The sequence below is a fragment of the Rhinatrema bivittatum genome, chromosome 12 (assembly GCF_901001135.1).
Source record: "Rhinatrema bivittatum chromosome 12, aRhiBiv1.1, whole genome shotgun sequence".
Classification (NCBI taxonomy): Eukaryota; Metazoa; Chordata; class Amphibia; order Gymnophiona; family Rhinatrematidae; genus Rhinatrema; species Rhinatrema bivittatum.
Genome location: NC_042626.1, coordinates 22,852,667 through 22,871,925, shown reverse-complemented (window position 1 = coordinate 22,871,925; position 19,259 = coordinate 22,852,667). Strand labels below are relative to the sequence as shown.

Below are 19,259 nucleotides of genomic sequence, written 5' to 3'. Positions count from 1 at the left end.
AGCTGCAGAACTGGCCTTAAGTCCTGAGGAGCCCCAAAAGTTAACAGAAAAGCAGAAAATACTGCTTTTCTGTAGTTCCTCTGACTTAATATCATGGCGATAATATCATGGCGATATTAAGTCAGAGGAACTGAAAAAAGGAATCACATTAAAAAAAAAAGTCTTGTTGGTGGTCAGCTTAGGAAAACGGACACTCAATTAATGTGCGTCCGTTTTCCTAACCCGTGGCTGTGCACAGGTTAGGAAAACGGACGCTCGTAAAATTGAGCATCCGTATTCCTAACCAGCGCACAGCCATTTCTCCTGGGTGCCCGATGCCGAGGAGATGCTAGGGATGCACAATTTCCCCTAGCGCCTCCTTTTTAACGCAGCGGCTCATTTGCCTACTGTATCACACGTCCAGGAGAGGAGGATGGGCACGCGTTAGAAAAGCGGGCTTTCAATCACGAGTGCCCATTTTTCGCACACTAATATTGCCTGTCTGATAGTTTACTGCTGCCCCTATGACCTGCACTTGTGTCCTATAGCCCATCATGCTACAGTAATTGCTCACTTCTCATGCATAGGGTTGCCAACCGACACAGCTTAAACATGAGTAGTGATTACTCCCACTGATTATCATTTCTATAGCACTAGTAGACAGATGCAGCACTAAGAAATATAACCCTGGCCTTTCCTACAGAAACTGGAGCTACATCCTAAATGCAATGGGGAGGAGCCAGAAATGGATCAGCCTTTCAGGGTTCAGCAGGGTCAGACCTCTATCTGTTCAATGCTCTTCCCTGTGAGCTCGCCTATGTCCAGCAGCCTTTTCCTCTGGGGTTAATGCTCACCTGACACACACCTCTCTCTGACTATTGCTACTGGCCCTTTATATCCTGTCATCTGTTTTCCACAACCTGTTGCAGTGGGGTTATGGTTTGCTTGTCAGGCACCTCTCTCCCCTATGACCTCTCTGCCCTGCTTCATATGATAAAAGGGGTTACCACTCTCTCTCTCCCTGTGTTCACTGTGTAACCTCTTAACACTCTCGCAGTATCACTAGCTTTTTACTTCATACTCTCACCATCGAGGAGTGTGTGTGTTTTAGCATCCCATCCACATTGTCTATTGCCTATTCCTCTCACCTTTCTTCAGACTTTGGGAGGGACAGGAGAAGAAGGCACATCCTGCAGTTCCATTGTAGTTACAATCAGAAGGTGCTGATGGATCTCTCCTGGTCAGCCGCAGCTGCTGAGGGCTCCCTATGTGTTCCAAAGCTTGGATTCCATGCAGCAGCCCATCTGGCTGGGCTAATGTTATACAACTGGATAAACTGAAGACGACAGAGGCTCTTCTTTTGGAAGTTGACACGATAATGTCAGACAAAGGTGACTGGATATTTGGACAAAAAGCTTCACAAATTTTAGTAGGTGTTTGACATATTACAAAAGTTTAGTGACAAACCACGGGAGAAACGTTGGGTGTTGGATTAAATATGGAATTTATCGCAGCCAAAGAATAAACCTGGAATATCCTACTGGCGGAGGAGGTCAGCTCTGCAATGGAATTTAAACATGCTTTGGTCAGATATAGAGGGCAGTGGTAGAAACAGGTTGGATAAAAGATGGGGGAGGCGCATGGAGGGAAGAGGGAGAAGAGGACATTTTTTTTAGTTAATAGAATTTCTTAATTGCGCTATCTAAAATTCTAGGTGATTTCCATATAAAACATTCACCATAAAATTAATCAGCATATGAGCTAGTGTTGGTTTAAGTTTAGGACTTTATATGCTGATTTATCCAAAGCAGTAAAGAATCAGAGGAAAACAACATCCTAAGAAACCGTCTAAAAGCAGTAGGCAACGTACTAAACTGGTTTTCATCATTCCTCTCAAACCGTACATTACAAGTGAAAGTTGACTCTCATGAGTCTTCTTGGAAATGTACTACATCCGGTGTTCCCCAAGGCTCCCCCCTATCAACGGTACTCTTCAGTATATACTTAACCCCCCTCTGCCGTATTCTAGGAAGCCTCAATGTTCATTATAGATTATATGCTGACGATATACAACCTGATCTGAAACTGGACGTTTTTTTATCTCATGTACTATTAACAATACAAAGTTGGTTATCAAATAACAAACTGGCACTCAATCTTCAAAAAACATAAATAATTCATCTGTCAAGATTCCCATCTGACTCGACTCCATCCGAAGCACTGATAAATAACCAATCAATCAAACTTTCCAAAATAGTCTGTAATCTGGGAATTCAAATTGATCAATCATGCAATCTCACATAAAAACCTTAACTCAAATTTCACACCACAAATTACAATTACTCCTACATGTAAAACCATTTTTAGAACCCACTGACTTTAGGACCATTTTACAAACGCTTCTGTTCTCAGGAATGGATTATTGTAACTCACTGCTTATTGGTGCTCCCGAATATATAATTCGTCCATTACAAATTATCCAAAACACAGCTGCCCATTTACTAACCAATATATCTAGCCGAGAACATATCACACTCATTCTTAAACAATTACATTGGCCACCTATTTCATATAGGATCCAATATAAACTTGGTCTAATCGTTCAGCTCTGTAATATTCGATCCACATACTCCCTGGACAAATGCCATTATGAAACGTTATTTTCCATCCCGACCTTTACACTCAGCAAACCAATACCTCCTCGATATTCCATCTCCTAAACTGATTCGCCTCGACGGAACACGTGAGAGAGTACTCTCCGCTTCTGGCCCCATGTTTTGGAACACATTGCCAAAGGATTTAAGAACCTGTGAAAACTCCAAACACATTTATTTGGAATTGCTTTTAATGAGTGATTTAATGTTTTTCTTTTATGTACGTTTTTGCTATTCATGAAATTGATGAATGTTTCCTTGTAATCCGCTCTGAATGTAAGAAGGGCAGAATAGAAATTCTTTTAAAATAAATAAAACTTAGTAGAATGGATGGGCCAATTTTCTTTATCTGTTGTCATCTACTATATTTCCATATTACTACATTTATTTATTATTTATTTATTAGTTTTTCTATACTGATATTCGAGTGGACATCATATCGGTTTACATAAAACTGATGAGAAATACAATAAACAGGGAAGGGGAAGAGGGGGCAGCGATGAACGATAAACTCTGAGAAAAGAGAAGAGAAGAAAAAAAAAGGACAGAACAAAACATGTGAACAATAAATAGTGGTGGATGAACAGTTGTCCAAGGGCTAACAATAAGCACTATCTACAATTTTACAGTAAGTATCAAGCAATATACAAAATAGGCATTTGTATATAGTGTAGCAATCTACAAGAACAAACAAAATACAAAGTTAGCACTGTGTACAATGTAGTAAGGAAACAGCACTCAAAGAAAGGTGGAGTAACTGAAGGGGGGGAGGGGAGGGGGAAAGGGGGCATAATAAAAGCGAAAATTACAGAGCTGAAGTGAGGGAGGGGGGAGGAGCAGGGGGAGAAGGGGAGGGGGGAGGAGGGACAAGGGAAAGGCGAGGGTTATGCGCAATCATAGAAATGAAACCCGGAAAAACAGAAAGAGAATGGAACTATATAGAGGAGGGAAGACGGGCAAAGGAAGGAGAGAGGCTAGGAGGGGTTCAGGTCTGGGTTTAAAGAGCCAAGTCTTCAAACCTTTTTTGAATTTTTTTGTGCAGACTTCCAATCTAAGCTCGAGGGGGCATAGAATTCCAGAGGGACGGGCCTGCTATGGAGATGGCTGCTTCCCTGGTGGAAGTAAGGTGTGCAGTTTTGAGGGAAGGGGTGTTGAGGGTTCCTTGATGAGCTGATCTAGATGGCCGGTCAGATGAGCGGAAGCAGGGAGTATCATCAAGCCAGGAGAGATTATGGTTGTAAAGGGATTTGTGACTGATTGTAAGGGTTTTATGTGTAATACGGGCTGGGATGGGGAGCCAGTGCAATTCCTTAAGAATGGGGGTTATGTGGGTATTAGTCAGGATTCTGGCCATGGCATTCTGCAACATTTGGAGGGGTTTGATCGTAGTGTAGGGGAGGCCTAGGAGTAAGGAATTTCAGTAATCCAATTTTGAGAGTAGCGTGGCTTGTAGGACTGTACGGAAATCTTGTACATGGAGCATGGGTTTAAGCTTTTTTAGAATGTGAAGCTTGAAAAAGCCTTCATTTAGGGTGGTGTTAATGTGCTTTTTAAAGTTGAATTGATTGTCTATAGAGACCCCAAGATCTTGTACATAAGATGGGAAGGAATCGGCAGGGAGGAGGGGGTCATGGTAAATGGGCAATGAATGATTCTGATGATTAGAAATATTGAGGAGTGTAGTGAAAAAAAAAAAAATTCCCTATCTGACTGTAAGTTTAGTGATCAGCAGAAGTCCTTGATGGTACCTTTCCCTATATGCTTATAGCCACCGGTTCCATTGCCTCCAAACATGTTGAAAAGTAGCTTTCAGCAACTCAAATAGTGTCTGTGATCCAGAATTGCAGCCAAGAATGTTAAGCAGCCTATGCCACTTGTGCCCATCTCCTGGTGTCCAGAAATCAGAATTGTCACTGAAAAGGTGGCATCGCTCCTACCATTTGTGCCCAGAGGGCAGAACTGCAGCAAGAGTTTAACAAGGATTTTCCTACTTGTAGGTTTGAGTTTCTTGTGTGCCTGCTCTGAGTCTTCCAGCTCAGATCTGCTCAGTTCCTTGGTTCTAATCTAATCATTTTACAAACCTTTGAGCACTAACAGTAAAGCAGAAAGCATTTTTGTCATGACAGAATTTGCCTTGCAGCTCTTATCTACCACCACGTTCTATTTTTTTGGACCTGGCCCTTTCTATCTGCTCCTTTGTGTATCCAGCTCAGTAGGAACCAGAACCGCCCCACACCAAGATCCTTCATTCACAACTACCTGGAAAGTTTTTTCCCTATTTGTATCTCTCTCTCTTTGTGAAACCCTCCCCCCCCCCCCCTTCCTGAAGTGAACCTAACCATACCAGTGAGGGTCCTGGGCCAGGAGCCATTACTGCAATCAAGAGCCTGTGACCCTAAAGCAACAATCACAACCCCCTCCCCTGAGGGATGTGGATACTGCAGCCCTCCATATCATCCCCCAGCCCCAGCCGACTCAAGGAGCAGGGATCAAACCGAGGACCTTCTTCATGGAACTTCCAATTGCTCTTTCTCATCAGACCATGGTTGTCCAGTTGTCTGATGTCATCATCTTTGGGAAAGAATAAACTCTCAGCCTCCCACATTTTTTTTTTCACAAGCATTTGCAGAATAATGATTTTATCTTGATTGTGATTTGAATTCTGCATCAATGATTATGAATTTTATAGTTGGATTTTGGGGGATCTGATTTTAATGTCATTGATTTTAGTTACAAGGTTAAATTGTGAAATTGTTGTATATTATGATTGTTATATGATTTATTGTAGTTTGCCATATTTTATTTGAAGACAAAATAAATAAATATGTAAAAAGAGTGATTTAATCAATATGAATTGGTATGTTTGGAATGAGCTACACACAAAGAACCTGAAGGCTCATCTTTGCACAGTGATTTTTATCAATTGAGGGATGCCAAGATCCACCAGTGCCTTCCTATCCCTTCCCAATAAGATTTGGTGCTTCCTTTTCCTCAGGTTACTTGGTGCAGTCACACAAGGTCCAAGTATAGGGAAGCTGGTTTTGTGACTCCCCCTAGTGTCACAGAAAGAGAATGCACCCATGAGCCTGTGATACCGAGGCACAGGAATGAATGGAAAGGGATTTGCTGAAGGTTACAAGAGAAGTCAGAGGTAGAGCAGGAAGTGGAGCTTCTTTCCTTCCAGTTCTATACTCTGTGAGACATTAGCATTAATCTGCGGTTGGACAAAAGAAAGAGAAACTGACTGTGGAAGTAAAAGGACAGGTGGTGTATCAGAGGCACCAGATGTGACAGAGGGCCTGGATAGGTGTATCACTCTATTGACAGTCCAGGGACATTGTATTTGTGTGTCTGTGCGAGAAAGAGACAGAGAGAGGGCTACTGTGCAGGATCTTAAGAAGTGAAGAGGTGAGACTAGGAAGAGCTGGACAGGATTAGGGGACCTGAGGCATCCTATGGAGGTGTGTGCAGGGACCTGAAGGGCCCCCATGGAAATGAGCAGGGAGGGTTTCTATGACTAGGAGGGAAATACCACATCAGGTCTGTGCTCCTGCCAGCTCAGGAAAGAGCTCTCTCTCAGTGCAGGAACACACTAAGCATGTCTGGTATCTCATGTATATCTATCCCCTCCGCTGGTACAAGAGATAGGATCTCCAGCTCCCAGCACTGCCAGCGCAGGAGGACTGCTTGTCAGAGACTGCAAAGGCTGTAATCATTTATTTATTTCTGTATAATTAGGACAGCTGTTCTCACCGTGCTGCCTGAGTGTGATTAATGCAGTGTGCAAGCAAAGAATCATGAGCTGCATCGGAGAGGCACACCAACCCAGAAATAACAGCAGGTGTGTGCGTGTGTGTGTGTGTGTGTGTGTGTGTGTGTACACAAGAGGTGTCACATGAAGAGCTAAGACCCTGGTGGAGTAAGCTCTCTTGGGCTAGGGTTCTCTCTTGCATTTGGGGTCTGCACAGCTCCCGTCGCATTAAATTGCACAGTTGCGCTGAGAGAATCACATGCCGTGTTGCCTGAGATCAGGTCACTACAGCTTGATATCTCAGCAGCCTTGTCCCGGCCCGACCCTGGGCCCCTCTCCTGCTCTGTGCACCTCTTTAATAAAATCTAGGTGCACCCTAGAACCAGGGCCAGTGCAAGGATATTAGGAGCTCTAGGGCAACCTTCAATCTGGCACCCTCCTCCTTATGAAGTTGCCTTGTGGTGGCATTAACCCTCTCTCGCCCCGCCCGGCATCCACTTCTCACCCACCCTCTGCCAAGTCCTGCATTCCCCTTCCTTGCTCTCTTTCCCCAGCATCCTCATCTCCTCTCCCCTCAGTCCACAGCATTACCCCAATTTCTTTGCTCCCTTCCGCAGTGCTCTGCATCCTCCCTCTCCATCCTACCCTCACTTGCCCAACCCCCTCTCTCCACAGCTCCCTCACTCACCTAGTCTCTGCTCTGTCTCCACTCCTGGAGTCTACCCAGCCTTAAGAGTAAGTAGGTGGCACCTGAAGGCTTCCAGGGTTTCTGCCCTGCCCCCCCCCCCCCAAAAAAAAATGATGGCACCCTAGGGGACTGCCTAGTTCTCCTAATGTAAGAACCATCCCTGCCTAGAAGTGAAATCTCTTTCTGTCTTTTTTCTTTGATGTCACTTAGTTTTGTTTTTAATTAGAATTTGCTTGTGCTGTAAGCGGAAAATCTATTAGGGGAGGGGGAAGAAAAGGTAAATTGTAAGGTGGATTGATTCGGAGAAACACGTTTCGACGACTGGATGTTTGAACTTTCCCTTCTACACTGTTAGAGCTGCTAGCGGATGCTGGGAAGCAGTGCACCCGTCAATTGTAACCTTTTCTGTTGTACAGCATTGTTGTTTTCCGTGTTGTACTTTAATAAAAAAAAAAAATGTTAAGGAGCAATCAAAGTCTGCTGCACCCCCTAGCCTGGCTTAGCATGAAAAGCTTAGTGAGACTCATCGGTCTTTAATGTTTCATAATCACCTGCCCCCTGCTTTAACCTTTGACCCGGACAGCTGCTCCCACCCCTGAGTCTCAGGTGGTGCCGTAGGGCTCATCGCAGTAGGAGGTGTTTTAATCCTTCTGTCCGCCTTGTTGTGGGACTACCTGCACTGCTGGGGCAGGCAGTAATGCTATTAATCCCATCTGGTGCTCAGATACACTCCCTGGCAGCCAGGCGGCTCTTAGCCTTTGCACTGATCTCTGTTTGCTGTGGTGCACAGTTCGGCTCGGAGGTCTTGTCCAGCTCCATCGCATCGTCGCTCCCCTTGTTCATGGGAGTAAGCAGGTGCTCTAGCATGCAGCCTGAAGTCAGCAGAGGGAACCATGGATCCAGGGCACTGGCGAGTCCCCTACAGCCCCTGAGCTGCCGGAAATGGGAGTGGATGGAAGCTGGGAAACAGGGTTGCCAACTGACTCCAAATTTTCAGGACAGGTTGATCCTGGCCCAGTTTTAACCCATTGCCTGCAGGGACTTGCTCTGATTTCCCTATTGCATTCCCTAAGAAAAGCAAGACTATAAGTCCCTTCTGCCTTGTGCCACTCCCCCCCAGCCTCCATTCTCAGCCTCGACTCCTACATCTCGCGAGAGGTGGCGGCCCCACATGGCTCGCGAGTGGCGGTCTCCTCCATCCCTCCTCTCTTTCTCTCTCTCTCTCACACACACACGAGGTGTGTCGCATATCCCAACCCAGCCTGGCGGGGTTCACCCCATGAAAACTCCTTTAGGTCCTCGGCCAGCTGTTTGCTTAGTGGAAGGCTCTTTGATTTTCACGGCACTGCTGGTTGGGGCTCTGAAGCCCAGCGGGCGCTGCTGCCCTTTCTCCTTACACCTGCACGGCTGGGCTCGGGGAGCCGCTCTGCTTTTGGCAGCCCAGAGAACGAGGGAGAGGGATGGGGGAAGCAACGGACTGGGGCCATCTGAGAGCTGACCGAGCGCCAGCTGCCTGCTTGGCAGGTGCACGAACGGTGCCCCCATCCTCCCCCCCTCCCCCTCCCCCTCCCCGGGCCGTGATGGCTCTCTCTCTGCGCGCGCCGCACTAGAAAGTTTGCAGCACGGGACGGGGTCCTTCTCTCCCTCCCTGCTCCCCGCCTCTGCTGGAAGGCACTGGTTTCCTCCCCAGCACCAGTGTGAGGGCCCCTCCTCGTGCCCTGCTGCGTGCCAGGGAACCTCTCCCTAGAGCCCTCGCAGCCCGTTAGGTGTCGGTGACATCCAGTGACCTCGGCCGCCAGCGAGCAGCCGCAAAGAGGAGTGGAGATTCGAATCCTCACTCCTCTGTGCGGCCGCTGCCGCTCACGCCCCCTAATGGTTGGCGCCCTAAGCCCAGGCCTAGCTCGCCTAATGCTTCCGCCAGCCCTGCGTGCAGGGGAGTAAAATCAGGACTGGATGGACCTGCCCTGAAAATCTGGAACCAGTTGGGCAACCCTACTGGGAAACCCCATCCAGGAAAGAAAGAACCCACAACTTGATGGCCTGTAGGAAGCTGGGAGGTTCATTCCAGCCTTCCAAATAAGACACAAGGTCAATGTTTTCTCTGACTAATTTGTATAAGTGTGTACAGATGTAGTGTGTGTGTATATACGGATGTATGAGAATATCTATGAGCCCAGCACTTGCAGGACTGTAAAGGGTAGTGCATGATTGCTCTCTTTCCCCTTTCTCCCTTTGCCCACAGTAACATCAGCAGTGTTGGACGGTTGCACGCCAGGGCCGGTACTACCTGTTTTGCTGCCCTGTGCAAATGTTTCCAGTGCTGCATCTGCGTGGATTTAATGGAGCCCTTCCCAGGCTTCTCTTTGGTGTCTGAACATTGTATGCAGATTTGGGTGTGTTTGGGTAATTGCCAGGTTCTTATGGCCTGGTTTTGGCCTCTGTTGGAAACAGGATGCTGGGCTTGATGGACCCTTGGTCTGACCCAGCATGGCAATTTCTTATGTTCTTATGACACTTCTTCTTGGGCAGGAAAGGATGGACTTTTATCTGGTGGACTGTCCCCATGGAAATTTGCAATAACCTATTCTCAAACTATACCTAAACAGCGCGTTCTTTGAATTTTGAAACCACTAAATATTTCAAACCCAATACAAAAGCCTCAGGGCTGGTGGATGTGTTCTACATACAAGAGAATTAATCATGCACAAGAAAAATTCAAATCAGCCAACAGAATCCAGCTGGCATCAACATGTAAAGAAAAAAAATCAATCAAGAATATGTGGGCACAAAAAGCAAGCCATGTAGATTGTGTGTGGGAGGCAGGTCCCGGTCAGAGCCTTTGGACTGGGTCCCAGGAGATCTTCTGCTGATAATACAATTCTTTCCATCGGCGTCTCTGGCTTGATTTTCGGGCTCGGCCTCTTTTTTTCTCCTTCTCTTTTGGTTTTCTCTCTCTGGTACCTTTTGTTCTGCTTTGGTTCTCTTTCCTTCAGAATGAATTCTTTAATACTTTCTCTCTCCTCCTCTTCTGTCCCCTCTTTTTTCTCCTCTTGCTCCTTGTCTCCTCTTTGCGTGACTTCCCCTAGTCCTTCTCTCTTTTTTCTTCTATGCTCTCTCCTCCATTCCTCATCCCCTTCCTCCTACATTGTTTTCTTGGATTCTCGTTGCCCCCCCCCTTCAACAAAATCCAGGGTTCCCCCCTCTCTCTCCCTCCCCCATCCTCTGTCCCTCATCAAGGGTCCTCTCTACCTCTCCATTCCCCCAGAACAGTGGATTGTGTGGGTACAAATTTTATAGAAAATAAACGTCTTTCTCTTCACCTCCATCCACATTCCTTTCTTTCTCCCCCTCCCCCTCATCCAGGGTACTCTTTCCTTTTTTCCCTGGACCTCATCCCTCCATCTTTGGTTCTCCCTCTCTTTCCATCCCTTCCTCCCCATCTTGGCTCCTTCCCTCATATTCCTTATCCTTCATCATGGAACCCTTCCCTCCAATTCCTCCCTTCCATTCTCATCATGGCCTCTCTCTCCCCCCTCCCCATCTCATGCACTTCCCAGAATGGCCTCTCTTCCTCCTGCTCTGTCCACCTGCTACCCATCATGGACCCTCTCCCTCCTATCCCTTCCCTGCCATCATAGCCCCTCTCCCTCCTATCCCTTCCCTCCCATCATGGACCCTCTCCCTCCTATCCCTTCCCTCCCATCATGGACCTTCCCCCTTGGCCCTTCCCCTGCTCCTCTTATCCCTATGGTCCTTCTCCTCCCTCTGCCCTATGGTCCCTTTCCAGCGTCACTCTCATCCCCACCCAATGACCCCGCCCTGGCTTCTCCCCCATCTCTAGCCCTCCTCTTTTTTTTATCCTTTTGGCTGGTCCGGGCCTGAAGGTGGGAGCAGCAGTAACAGCAAAGAAAACCCAGCAGGGGCCCTGGAGCCTGTGAGCGCCTGCCTAAACGTCCTGCAGCAATTCCACCCCAAAATGTGTTTCCTTGGTTACAGGAAGCCCGTGCGGTAGAAAGGGGGGTGGGGGGGGGGTGGGGAGAGGGCTGCTGCAGAACCTTTGAATGCTGGCTTAATGGCTTCCAGCTCCCTGTAGATTTTTCTTTGCTGCGATGACAGCTGAAACCCTCACCAGTGGCAGATGCTTTACCTTTGGTTTGGGCTGGCCTGGGTCCAAAATAGGTGGGGCCATTGCCCACTTGTGGCTGTGCTCTAGGTTTTCTCCTTTCTCCAGGCCAGCAGCAGGGGCAGGTGACATCACATTCTGTGCACAGGGCCCAGTGCAATGGATGCTGATACTCTGGGTAAGCAAGGCGCTACTCACTGCTCCTGATGCCAGAGGGAAGCTGGGGGTTAAAGCGCTCTGTGCCACTGCTGACTCCACCTGTTGGCTCTGCTGAGCCAGGCTGCTGCCCCCTCTGAGCTGCCCCCCTGCGCACGTGTTCAGCTTGCACCGTAGGTCACACGAGCCCTGGTTACAATATTGTAAACAATTTACTCTTCACTTCCTTAGGAGCTGAGAAGAGGCAAGCGAAGTGGCATGGGTTTTGCCTGTTTTACAGGCTCTTAGTGCCCTTGTTCAGCCTGTGGTGCAGCCTTCCATCCACCAGGGTTCCTCAGTGAGCCGCACCTGCAGCCTTGCCAAACTCCTCCTCACTGCTCAAACCAAACCCAAGCTCCAGCCCCATGTAACCCTGCCTTGCCCTGGAGTCACCTTTGGCTCTCTGACCTGGCTGCTCTAATTTTACTCCATGCCTTGTAGCTTCTGGGCCTTCTGTTACTGAATGCCTTGTCTTGTGGCTTATCTAGGCCTCTTCTTGCCCTGTGGCCTCCAGACCTGCTCTTAACTTAGACCTTGCTCTGTGGCCTACTCAGGCCTTTCCCTGCCTTGTGGCCTCCAGGCCTTATGCTTAGTGGCCTACATGTTATTTGTACTGCTGCCTTCAGGCCTAAGTGTTCTCTGTTCTGTATTGTTCTTGTCTGCTTCTGCTCGTCTGCCTTGTCCAGTACCCTAGTCTCCAGTCCCTGCTCAATGTCCCGACCAAGCTTGTGTCTGTGTCCAGTCCCAGTCCCTGCTCAGTGTCCTGCCCAAGCCTCTGTCTGTGTCCGTGTCCAGTTCCAGCCCTTGCTCAGTGTCCTGCCCAAGCCTCTGTCTGTGTCCAGTTCCAGCCCTTGCTCAGTGTCCTGTCTGCAGTTCCAGCCTGAGCCTGTCCAGCCTGTCTACCCTACACCATGATGTTCTGCTGCCGAAGCCAAGTCCTACTGGCCCCCAGAACCTGGAGGTTGGCTAGGCAGAAAGCAAACCCCAGTCTAGTCCTGTGGTCATGCCCTACTCCTGAGGGGTGTGTGTTACTCGACCCCAGCCAGCATGATAACAAGTGATACAGAGAAAAAAAGGAAGGTTAATGGAAGCATGTTCTAGCCGTACTGCAGGCTGTGGGGTAGCCAGGTTAGTACAGAAGGTTAAAATTCTTCAGTGACTAACTGGGCTGCTGCTGGCAGATTAATGGTGGCCATGCACCATCCAGAAAGATCTCGGAGAAAAAGATGGCCAGCTGTTCGGGAAACAACCATGCAAATTTTGGTAGCCATTTAGATAGAGGAGAGAGCCTGGGTGTTGGATTAAGTAGGGGAACTTGTGCGATCATCTACGCAGGCAAGTAGAGAACCCAGATCGAAAGAGCAATATCCTCCAAGCAGTCAGCCTTCTACAGCTGGCCACATTGGCTGGACTAACCGGGCAAACAGGATGGCCAATGCTAGGTTACTATGTTACAGGTAGTTTTAAAGCGTCTGGCTGAGGTGAGCTTCAGACAGAAGCCTGTACCTGCCTGTGTGTCAAATAAATAAATCCGGAGCGTTAAAGCCTATATGGCCACCTCTGATGTCCGGTAACATACATTTTGGCACTCGCCACTCTTATGGCTGTAACCGTTTGTGCTATCGTATACTGTTTTAATATGTGGTTTTTATTTATTTATTTATTTAGAAACTTTTGTATATCGTTATTCTAACAGTCAATCATAACAGTTCACATAATTAAATAAAATTAAAAACAAAATAAACCAAATAAAACTTAACATTACAATTCATATACATCAATAATATGACTTTAAAATAATTACACAAAAATTACTCTCAGAATTAAAATAAAATGAATCATAAAAGATAATCATAAAATTATAATAGAGTAAAATAAAAATTAAGTTGTATGCCTTCAAAATATTTGTAATGAAAAAATGTTTACGAAGCCACTTAGCTCGCTTCTCATTCCCTTTGCTTGTCCTAGCGTAACCTCTCTCTCATAGTTACAATGAGCCCAGCGGGGGTTAACTACTTATCTTCGAAAGGAGGAGGTCCTTCTTGTATTTATGTCCCCGCTTCGCTCATTTCGGCCACCCGACTCTGCCAGCGTTTCGACCATGGATCGTCTGCTCCAGGGGCTACCGAGAGAGTTATTTAAGTCGTAGTGGCAATATGAATGAGGAACGCAGCAGAATAGCTCTCTCGGTAGCCCCTGAAGCAGACGATCCATGGTTGAAACGCTGGCAGAGTCGGGCGGCCCAAATGAGCAAAGCGGAGACATAAATAAGAAGGACCTCCTCCATTCGAAGATAAGTAGTTATCCCTGCTAGGCTGATTGTAACTATGCGAGAGAGGTTACGTAACATTTTTTCCTTGCAAATATAAAAAATAAAAACCAAATATTAAAATGGTATACATTAGCACAAACAGTTACAGCCATACTTCACTTGGAATACATATCCAGCGCAGCTCACTGCTTCAACAGCAGGGGGAAATGAAGAAAAGAGGATTTATATTCAGACAACAACCAATAAGGACTGAATTGCACAGGCTGGGTAAACAAGCGTGGGAGTAGCTTGCTTATTACGGTTACTACCCCTAAACAATTAGCAAGATACTTCACTTAGATGCAGCTCCAGCACTGCTATCTATATTGATGGCAGGGGTGGAAGGGAAATAGAACCAAAAAGTTACTTATAAGGGCCAAGAGTAACAGCTAAGTATGAAAAAAATAAGTGTGAAAGTTTGCTGGGCAGACTGGATGGGCCATTTGGTCTTCTTCTGCCATCATTTCTATGTTTCTAAAAGAGTGGCGAGAGCCAAACTTTATGTTACCAGACATCAGAGGTGGCCATATAGGCTTTAACGCCCCGGACTGGTTTATTTTATATTTTCTAGGGGGTGTTAGAAGAGGCACATTGGGGCCGATGCAATATGCTGCGCTTAGCCAAGCACACTGTTTAACCTGTGGTTGGACGCGCATTTTGGACGCGCGTCCACAACCCCTTATGCTATAAGGGGATTAGTGCATCCAAAACATGCGTCCAACCCCCCACGAAAGTTATAGCGCTCATCACATGCAAATGCATGTTGACGAGGCCATTAGCTATTCTCTCCAGATCAAAAAAAAAGTGCGTCCCACCCGCACATTTTTATGCAAAAAAATTTAAGCCTGCCCAGAGCAGACATTAATTTCTGAGCAGCCCAAAAAAATGTACAGAAAATCATTTTCTGTACATCCTACAACTTTTGTGGCTATATTAAGTTGGAGGAACCAAAAGGTTTAAAAAAAAAAAAAAGTGCGCCAGTGGGCAGGTTAGGAAAAGAGACGTTCAATTAACGAGCGTCCGTTTACCTAACCCAGGTTAGGAAAACTGAGCCTCGTAAGACTGAGCGTCCCTTTTCCTAACTCGCTGGCAGCCACCTCTCCTGGGCGCCCGCTGCCAAGGAGGCACCGAGAGGGCACATTCGTCCCTAGCGCTTCCTTGGCAGCGCGACCCCTCATTTAAATATTCAATCTCGGGCCCAAGAGAGGTGCTGGGAGCGCATTAGGAAAGCGGGCGATCAACACTATTTTTGCATCGGCCCCGTTGTTTCATATGGGCTAATCCTGTGCTGTGTGTAACAAGAGTGCCCTCTGGTGATCACATGCAGAAGCACAACCCGAAAAACCTCTGCTGGAAGTAATACAGAAATTCCCCCTCACCAACCAGTGCTGAGCACAGATTTTTATTTGCAAACTGATAATGTCAATTTCTGGACTGGCACATGAAACAGAACCTAGTTCAGAAGAAGTAATTATTTATATCATTCTAGAGATCTTTCCTGTTAGATATCCAGGATTTTATCCATGTTTGAGATGAACCCCCTAACCTCTCTCCACTGCTTATCATGCTGCACGCCAGGAGTTAAAGCCAAAACGCTGCCAAGGAATTCTACAAAATTCTATTTATTTTGTAATATATTTATATTTGAAGCACACCACAGCTCATAAATACAATAAGCAGCAGGGGAGAAAGGTCTAAGTGCAGTGGAGATCCTGAGAGGAGATGGATGCCCCATGAAAGCAGAATAGCTGGGAGGTCCCCCTACACCCCCCCCCCTCCCCCCATGGCCTACTGTGCTAAAACCAATACCTGTTACACTAGAACTGGAGGAGAATCTCCATTACCTCTCAGCAGTGGTTGCAGCCTCCCAGGGAAGAGGTTCTCATCAAGAAAGCATGGGACAGGCACAGAGGTTGCAAAGAATGGGTAAAGCCAGAGATCAGGCCTGGTATTGCAGTAGGCAAGGAAAAATTGGTGACCGGGTAGGAGGGGCAGGAAGGGGTCCTTGTCTACCCTGTGTTTCTTTTTCTGCATTAACATTAATATCCTACTCAGAGCTTCTAGGAACAAGTCCAGCAAGGATTTAGGGTTTGGCTAGGCAGTGAGGGGTTTACATCAAGCAGCCTAACAGGGCTCTGATTTTAAGCTACAGTAAGAGAGCTGGAAAGCGATGGAGCGACTAGAATCTGCCCCGGCGTCGGGCAGTGAGCGAGCCTGTTCCGGAGGGCACCCCCAGCGCTGTGAGCGGGCTCCCCCTACTGGGGAGAAACACCGAACCCGATTATAGGATCCTTCTAACAGGTGCAGGTCTCGGGCTGTCTGCAGAACGACTTGGCACCGGCAGGAGCTTCCACTTCTAGGACGGAAGAGGCAAAAGAGAAGGGCTGGTGAGTGACAGCAGAGCGGGAAGAGAAACCGTATCCTGCGTGCTCCTTCTGGGACCGGGCCTCGGAACCAGTCAGATTCTAATCCTCGCTCCCCGGTTCTGACCCTTAACCCGCCTGCACCGCAATTGTGCAGCCGGCTCTGCCACACCTTGCGCCAAACTATACTTGGGTGGTCATTTCTTGGGGTCCTGTTCAGTACGGGTTATCTCCCCTCCCATATTTAAGGGATGCTTTGTATCGACACGGAAGCTTTCTCAGTGGAATGAGCTGATCTGATTGCTGATTTACAGTAAATGGCACCACTTGTGCTCTTGCATGGTGGTCTCAAGTGGTGATTTTTCTGGCAGATCGCTAACCTAAACCCTTTTTGAATTTGCTTCCTTCTTCCTATGGGGAACCTTTTTGTTTCCCTAGAACAATATATCGATCAGGAGCACTCGGCAAACGATTAATTGGACCTTTACTTGTAGGCCCTTCTGCATTCTGCCCCCTTCTCTCCCACCCTTCAGCGCTCCAGGCCCTTCCCCTGCACACCTGTCAGTCGGCCTCAGCTCAGAAGCACTCACCTGTGCTTACAAGTCATCACTGGTGGGTCTGAGGAGGGAATGAGACAGAGATCAGTACTGCTGTAAACCCGGAGGTAACGTTTCAGGTCAGGCCATGCTTCAGCCACTCACCTCCGCTGCTTCTTTCTCCCACAGCGGAATTTCCCACCTGAAACACAAAGAAACAGAAAAGGCTTCTGTTACTACTCGCTTCTCCCTGCTCTGAAATGAAGGGGATAGAGGTGCGGCTGCTCCCGGGGATCCTAACACTGATCAGCAGCCTGCGCAGTCGCTCCTGCTATTCCCGTACTGACTCCTGAGATCCACACGCACGGTTCCGCCACAGCACCTCACTCCTGTCTTGCAGCACCTTTGCTATTGCAGTACCAAGATCCACACACAACTATGACACTGCTCCTCAGTCCTGCTCCACAGCGTCCACTGTTATTTCAGTGCTCTCTCTCTCACACACACACATAAGAACATAAGAAATTGCCATGCTGGGTCAGACCAAGGGTCCATCAAGCCCAGCATCCTGTTTCCAACAGAGGCCAAACCAGGCCACAAGAACCTGGCAATTACCCAAACACCTAGAAGATCCCATGTTACTGATGCAATTAATAGCAGTGGCTATTCCCTAAGTAAACTTGATTAATAGCCGTTAATGGACTTCTCCTCCAAGAACTTATCTAAACCTTTTTTGAACCCAGCTACACTAACTGCACTAACCACATCCTCTGGCAACAAATTCCAGAGCTTAATTGTGCGTTGAGTGAAAAAGAATTTTCTCCGATTAGTCTTAAATGTGCTACTTGCTAACTTCATGGAATGCCCCCTAGTCCTTCTATTATTCGAAAGTGTAAATAACCAAGTCACATCTACTCGTTCAAGACCTCTCATGATCTTAAAGACCTCTATCATATCCCCCTCAGCCGTCTCTTCTCCAAGCTGAACAGCCCTAACCTCTTCAGTCTTTCCTCATAGGGGAGCTGTTCCATCCCCTTTATCATTTTGGTTGCCCTTCTCTGTACCTTCTCCATTGCAACTATATCTTTTTTTGAGATGTGGCAACCAGAATTGTACACACCACACACCACTCTGCAAGTGCACCCCAATCTTTGCCTCTCCTAGACAGACACAGATTTTGCAGACAGGTGCTGCATTCCTCCCTTGTTTCAGTTGCACTCACTGAAAATGACAAGTAGTCCAATCACAAAGGCAATTGCAGCAAATATCAGACCTCCACGCCGTATCACCTCATAATCTGGAAAAGAGAGAAAAACCCAAAGTAAGTGAGCAGACGTTTCTGTAGAGACTGGTGACTCTTGCCCCAAGGACCTGAGCACACGTCACCCGGGTTTTCCTTATGCAATTTTTTTTCCTGTGGGATTTTTTTTTCTTTTCCAATAGTTTCTGGTAAAAAAAAAAAAAAAAAAAAGAAGCACATTTTCACAGCTATGCAGTGGAGGCAATTGCAGACATTTTGAACAGTTCTGTCCGAACCAAATGTGGCTCCACATGGTTTGAGCTTTGGTTAGGAGGACTGTGGACTTACCATAGAAGAACCTGGCGTTGGCTTGGTCATCTTGACTTTCTGGAGAAAGGAAACGGTTGGTAAAGTGTGAGATGATGTGGTAATCCCAGGATGCCTCTCCCCTCCCCTCCTGCTGTGGCATGGCGCAGGCTCCCTATAAAGCAGCCAGGTAGCCATCTGTCTTTACTAAATCCGGGACCCAAGGGGATGGGGGTCTGGCCTTGGGCAGGGATTTGACTCACACCCTCCATGACAGCTTGTCGGGTTCTGCATTACAAGTTACCTTCACAAAATAAATAAATAAATACATAATTCCCCACAGACTCAGAATGGCGACAGATCATATAAATCCGACCTTTTCAAAACTGTGCTTTTAATAGCTACGCCAGCCCCCATTTTGGTAGATGCTTTGATACACAAATCACCTTTGAGAGCCCTGTAGGACCATTTAATATATTTGTATAGCGTTATTAACCCCCTGTATCCCCTTTATTAGCTTATTGGCCCTTCTGTGTACCTTTTATTTAAGTTATATTTCCTTATTTCTCCGTGGTCTTGCCATTTCCTCCTGCTCTTTTGGGCCTCCCTCATAACCAAAACTAGCCTCTAATTGAGCTGTGGCACCAGTCTTCATTTGTAGCTACCCAAGGCTTGTTTCCCTCAATCTTAATCCACTCCTAGCCAATCTGGTCATTGCAACAATGGTCCTAAGGCACGGGCTATGGTTCCCAAGAGCACACTTAACTGGCCAGTAGGTGTCCCTGTTGCTCAATGGCTAGGACCCCTGCTCCCCCAGAGGTTGGAGCACTGCCTCCACAGCACCCCTGGTCAGGGAAACAGAGGCTGAGCTAGGGATTTGAACCCTGATCTCCTGCACGGCAGAGCACAGTGCTGTCATGGAACAATTCAGCCAGCCCTGGCCAGGTCCCACAGCCCTCGTGTGGTCAGTGGAAGGAAGACTTTGTATTCTTTGCTTCTCCCTCCATTTATTCTGTATCACATGCACTCGGACATTCTTGGGTTTCTTGGGGAGATCCCAGCAAAATAAAGAATCGGGAGACAAAGAGCCTAAGAGTGGGGCAGGAGATGAGG

General features: G+C 47.3%; 1 protein-coding gene across 1 annotated transcript in view; it reads right to left on the bottom strand.

The window, feature by feature from the left end:
* Positions 1 to 16,761: 16,761 nt before the first annotated feature.
* Positions 16,762 to 19,259, bottom strand: part of FXYD6 (FXYD domain containing ion transport regulator 6) — a 65,166-nt gene continuing 62,668 nt past the window's right edge. Inside the window, exons 8-10 of the mRNA XM_029573610.1 lie at positions 18,189 to 18,227; positions 17,823 to 17,897; positions 16,762 to 16,802 (exon numbers count right to left, since the gene is read on the bottom strand). Of these exons, the coding sequence (XP_029429470.1) occupies positions 16,762 to 16,802; positions 17,823 to 17,897; positions 18,189 to 18,227 (155 nt within the window). The remainder of the gene's footprint in view (positions 16,803 to 17,822; positions 17,898 to 18,188; positions 18,228 to 19,259) is intronic.